The sequence below is a fragment of the Budorcas taxicolor genome, chromosome 2 (genome assembly GCF_023091745.1).
Source record: "Budorcas taxicolor isolate Tak-1 chromosome 2, Takin1.1, whole genome shotgun sequence".
NCBI lineage: Eukaryota > Metazoa > Chordata > Mammalia > Artiodactyla > Bovidae > Budorcas > Budorcas taxicolor.
Window position 1 is genome coordinate 162,376,891 of NC_068911.1, and position 6,000 is coordinate 162,382,890.

General features: G+C 50.8%; 1 protein-coding gene across 1 annotated transcript in view; it reads right to left on the reverse strand.

Annotated features, from left to right (window-relative positions):
* The window catches only part of DNER (delta/notch like EGF repeat containing), a 374,690-nt gene extending 372,058 nt beyond the window's left edge, over positions 1-2,632 (reverse strand). Inside the window, exon 1 of the mRNA XM_052662658.1 lies at positions 2,378-2,632. Coding sequence (XP_052518618.1) covers positions 2,378-2,632 — 255 coding nt within the window. The remainder of the gene's footprint in view (positions 1-2,377) is intronic.
* Positions 2,633-6,000: the final 3,368 nt, after the last annotated feature.

Genomic DNA, 6,000 nt, shown 5'->3' on the forward strand with positions numbered 1-6,000 from the left:
TGACATTATTGTCTCTGTAGCTGGGGGAGGGGTGACACTCGCTGTCTAAAGAATTCTCTTCACGTACAGGTAGAATTCCATATTCAATTTATCCAGCAAGCATGCCGGTCTGTTTCAGCAACTATACGGTCTGCAACCACTAACATCCATTTCCCTATCTGTAATTGAGTATGTGTAAGGGGCTTTTTCCTCAGATTGCCTTTTTCCCCCTCAATAGAAAATGAGTCTTGAGTGTTACTGCAAGATAATGAAAGATTCAGTTAGAATTAACAGGAATCCATTTGTTATGGGTTTATAAGAGTCTGAATCATCTCAGTTAAGTTCTCCTGGGTAACCAAGTCAGATCAGGTTCCAAATTTGCTAAGCTTTCCTGTTAGAATTACAGTAACTCCAGCTCTCTTCAACTCAGAACTCTGGACACCCAGTACAGCTTCTCCTCACATTCACACAGCTAAGACCTTCTCAGATCAGAGCTAGAGATCTGACTGTTTTGACCAATTGTTCTGCAATATTTGTGCATCAGTTCATGACTCGTCTCTGAATAAACACAATCTATGTCAAACCCCACTTTAGGACAAAAAATATTTATGCTTCTCTGTGAATCATCTTTAGGAAGAACTAAAGAGGTTTTTCTCTCTCTTAAAGATTTCTTATATTTTTAGAGTTACCAAAAGAATAAGTCCCAGAGTTGGGTTAAATTCCCTATGTTCAGTCTCCTCCCATAAACTTAAACTGATGTGCACTCTAACCCACCTTCTGTGCATTGCTACTACACTCTGAGTCCAAATCAACTATTTCTTTCAAGGACAGATTGCAGACATGGAAATGTGAGAGTGGCTTGATGGAAGCAATTAGGCAACTCATTTCTCCAGTAAACACCACACACATCATCAATCAACAGGGGAGATCAGTGAGCAGGATTTCGTCCTAATGGCTCATATGGCTCCAACTGGCATCTCCCCAGAGAGTCCTCATTCCCCAAATTTACTCCCAGGTTCATTCACACACTCATCATTATCCCCTCTTCATCCTGTCCTCATCTCATCAGCTCATTGGAACCAGCTAACAAAGAGGAGCACAAAACTGGAAAGATAGGGTCAGCTTGACAATTTGCTACTACCCAGAAGGAAAAAAAAAAAAATTCTAGAAAATAGCAAAAATTGTCTGTCAAGGTCAAGCTTCTCAGTCCTGTTCACCTCTAACTAAAAAATATTAAAGCCTAACCCACCCTATCCTATCAAACCACATCATACCACATGTGGCCTCTTCACCACAGGAATAAAAGTGCATCTAAGCATTCTCAAAGTAACTTTTGGGGCATTCTATCAGATTTACATGAAATAAACTCCTCCCCTCCAAATGGAGGGAAGAAAGCACTTGATTCCAATTATGCTCCACGTTCACTTGGTTTAATTTCATCATTTCAGATAAATCCACTCTTTGCCCCTACCTTGGAACCAAGACATGGGGGTTTTCTACCTGCACACCCAGGGCTGCCAAGTCACCTACTGAAAACGTTGGTGTGAAGAGTTCAGTAGGTTTCACGGAGCTTTTAACATTCTTTAAACCAGCCTCGTTTATTATCTGCCAAATTCTTCTCGAAATCCCAAACCCACAGGCAGTAGCTGGCCATCTCCCGTCCCTCGCCTGGCCCCATGCTTCCTCGAAGCTTCTCTAAGCCTGGCTGCCTGCCCTAAACGTGCGCCTCCAGGAGAGTCGGCCGGGAAGGCTGCGCACCAAGCCCCACTCGCCACGTCCCCTCGAGTGTTTCCTACGGCTCTAGCACTTCCTCCTGAGCTCAGAAAGGGCTGGCCGCGGGGAGGCAGCTGACCTCTCGATCTCCAGCTGCCTTGTCAGAGCCCTCAAGTCGATTGGAAAGGAAAGGAAATGCCCGACCACCGGGCACGGAGCCTGCCACTCCCTGGCGGTCTTACAGCTCATCCTCAGGTCCAGCGGGACAAAGAGTAGGGGTCACCTAGACACGAACATCCCGCCAGGGTCGCTCGCAGGCTGGCCCTTCTTTGCTGCCAGGGCGGGCACCAAGACCCGGCTCTAGCGGAGGGTGGCTCAGCCCGGGCGAGAGGGGCGCGCCACTTGGCGGCTCATGGTCGTGCCAGAAGTATGAGGGCCAGGGTAGCCACCAGGCCCTGGAACGGAGCGCCCCGAGAGCCCCGGGCTGGCACGGCCGGAGAACCAGGATAGGCAGAGAAGAGACATTTGCAAGGTCGGCCAGGGGTCCGCGTCCACGCGAGCCAAGAGGCCACTTCCATCGCCCACCCCGAAAAGGGAGAAGCTTGGGTCAGGCCCCTGGAGCCCCGCACTGGACAAGCGCGCAGTGGCCCGCGCCGCGCCCGCCGCGCCCGCCGCGTCCACTCACCTGGCAGTTGGTGCCAGAGACCCCCGCGGGGCAGGTGCAGCTGTAGCTGGGCTCGCCGGCGGCGGCCGGGGACTGAGGGTCGGGCGCAGGGAGCTGGGAGCACACACCCCCGTTCTGGCAGGGCTGCGCGCTGCATGGCCCCGGCACGGGCAGGGGCGCAGCGGGCACCGGGCTGGCCAGGCAGCCGCTGCGGGGCCCCGCGCCGAGTAGCAGCAGAAGCAGCAGGGCGGGTGCCGGGGTGCGGCGGGGCGTCATGGCCGACGGAGAGGGCGAGGGAGCGGGAGCTGGGGCGGCGGCGGCGCTGGCGGCGGGAGCGGTGGTGCTAGCGGCGAGAACACAGCTCGGTCCGGCCGGGCGCCTCCTGCAGATGCGGGATGAGTGGTTCCCGGGGCAACGGCGGGCGGGGCCTGTGGGCGGGGCCAGCGGGGGCGGGGCTCCGGGCGGGAAGGGGAGGGAGGGAGGTGGGTATCCTTTCCCCCAAACCAGGAGTTGGGGCAGGCGGAGCAGAAAGGCCGACAGGGGGCCCCCAGCCACGAGGGGTGCGGTCAGAGTCGGGGGTGTGTCCAAAAGCGGCTCTAGGGGACAGCGGTGGTGATGCGGGACTGGCGGGGAGCTCGGAGGGGCTCGGGAAGAAAAGACAGGCGGACGGGGTCAATGCCAGCGCGGGGAGGACTTTACGGGCTTCCAGGTGCCGAGCAGCGCGCGCCCGCCGCGGGGCGAGCAGGTGCCGGACTGGCCGCAGCCGCCCGCGGCCCCTCGGCGCGGAATCTGCGAGGCCGTAGCGGGGACCGGCCTTACCTCGTTCTCGGGGCTCCTTCTCCACCCCACCGCGCCACAACACTCCCCCCGACACACACAGCCCTCCCCGCGCCGCCTCCCAACCCCAGCGCCCCGACACCCGCAGATCGGCGGGGCTGGTTAGGAAGTGACCTTGCGTTCTGCGCAGCGCTCCCCGGGGCCCCTGTCCTTGGTGCTGACCGAGAGCCTTCCCTTTGCCGAGGGCGGAGCCGGCCGCGCCTCTCGGAAATGTCTGGCTGTGGAGTGGGAGAGCTGAAAGAGGCCTCGGGATCAGGGTGTCCAATCCTGCCTTTGAACCGAGGAGGAAACTGAGGCCTAGTCGCGCTGGACTAGACCCCAGTGGGTCACTTGACTCCCAGCCCAGGACACGGTCGGCTTTCTGAAAGAGCAGTTCAGAAGTGCAGGTTCGCAAAGGTCCTGCCAGGGTTTACTATAGAGCCCTGAGTAAAGGGAATGTTCCTCCCGACCTACTTGGGTAGGGGGACGGAGAGGGGAGGGGAAGGCTCCTCTAAACGTTCGAGTTAGGCTGACTCGTGCTTTGACAGCTGGGCGGTCAGGATCGCCGAGGAGATGAAGCCCACCTTGTCTCCCCATCTGACCTTTCACAACCTCTGCTACGGATGGGCTCCCAGGAGCTAGTCACCTTGTCTTTAAGGTGGCCGTGTGAGAAAAGAAAATGGGACCCTCTTGGATTAACAGGATTTCCCGAACTGAATTAACAGTTCGGGTAAATTTTCTAGACCACACAAATAAAGTTTTACAAAAGCTGAGCAAGTAAGAAAGTAGAAATGACGCGTGAACCCAGCATGAAGGTTCCACAGATGAGCAGCCAGGGGCTGATAAAAGTCTCCAGTGAAAACAGAAGCCAAACTGCCCCGCCTCTCCCCAACTCGCTCAGACACAGGAGCAAGTGTCAGGCGGCTGTGCTTTAGAAGATGTCTAAAATCCATGTGGCCATTACAAAACAAATCACTGAAACCCAGACTAATCTGCCTGCAGCTGGAGAACTCACACCTCCAAGTGGACCCAAACAGTTATTACATTTCCCTCACACCTGCTGTCTTCTAGCCCAGACCTCCTGTTTAAAAAAAGAAAAATCTTAATTTTGTGCCGCACCAGCACCCTCTGCTGGTACTCCTTTCATCATTCAGGTGTTTCTGTGCCGGTGGAGTGCCGCATTCTCTCCTGAAACTAACTCTTAACCTTAAATTCTGGAATAATGAACTAGTGCTGCTCATTCGTTTCCATCAACACACAGACACACACACACAATGAAGTGTAAGGTTGTGAGCTAATTAAAATCACACTTTAGTTTGCTATATTTTTGCCTAACCAACTCTCTTGGGGATGAATTTCATATCACTTTGAACTATGAAAGAAGTAACTGGTTTTATCTTCTGGGTGCTGATTTCTGAATTTTCAAGCTAACACTGAACTGTTATAAAAATATATTCTCTCTGTCTTTATCTTTAAAAGGCATATTATGAAAGAGACAGTACAAGACCATTTTTATCCAAGTAAAAAAAGACTAAATCCAGCCCTCTTGATTGTAAGAGGAACTATGCAATTATTTCTGGACAGTAAAACATGGTATTATGTGCCCTGGCTGCAAAACATCCACACACTAAATACCATGCAAGTGTTCACTGTTATTATTGCTGTTGTCTTTCGTGGAGAAATGGGTCTTTTCTTTGGTTCTGAAGGTTGATTTGGTGTTTGGCTGACAGTTTCCACCCATTGGCAAGACCTCTGCATACCTAACCAAAAAGCCCAACTAATATATTACTATGTCTTATCAACATAGTTATCAAAACAATGCTGATTCTATGTTTAAACAAAAGCTCAAAGTTCAATTATCCAGACCTTTGGTTCATATTATTCCAAACTTAAAAACATCTAATCTTCTCACTAGCTCACCTTATTTCCTTTTTTGATAGAGATCCTACTTTAATAAGTCAAAGGCAAAATACCCAGATAACGTCTAGGTTTCAGCAAACCATGTGATAGAATTTCCCAAGATCCTCTCATGGAGAATGTGGATATGAAACCATTGAACAACTGTAGTCTGAACATACTAGTCAGCAAATCACTACCAGGCTAGAGGAAGTTTTTAGGGAAATGCCATAGACTCTCAAAATTTGGCAACTAATACAATCCATATCAGAATCAAGATATAAAAATATTTCAACCAGTTAAAATACTGAACTAAAATAAAGAAAAAGGAATATTAATGAATGACTGTGTGTTTGGCCTTAACTGCTATTTGCCAATACTTTTACCTCTATGCCTTCCAAGAACTTCTTTGTAGGGTTGTACTTTTCAGACCTCTTGCAGTTAGGTATAATCACATGACTTGTCCTGGCCAATGAAATGTGAGGGAAAATAGCACACACCACTTCCAGATGGAAGCCTTTAAAATCCAGTGGAAATTCCCTGGCATCCAGTGGTTAAGACTTGGTGCTTCTACTTCAGGGGATCCAGGTTCAATCCCTGATAAGGGAACTAACATCCTACAAACTGACACGCGGCCAAAACTAAAATAAAATCCAGTGCATGACTCGTAACCATGGTGACCCTTAAGATTCTGAAAGTTGGAGACTATGCCCCTGAGCAGGGGCAAACGTGGTGAAGTGATGGGAACCTGCAATAGACATTGTGATGTAAGACATAAGCCATTGTAGTGTTAAGCCCCTCAGTCCCAGTGATGTTAAATAACTCCAGACCACACACAAGAAAATGTCAAGGCAGGACTGACTGTTCCCAGTCGGGCCATGCAGCTCAACCAACTATCTTCAGTGTGATCTTTCTGCAAGATAAAAGGCTGC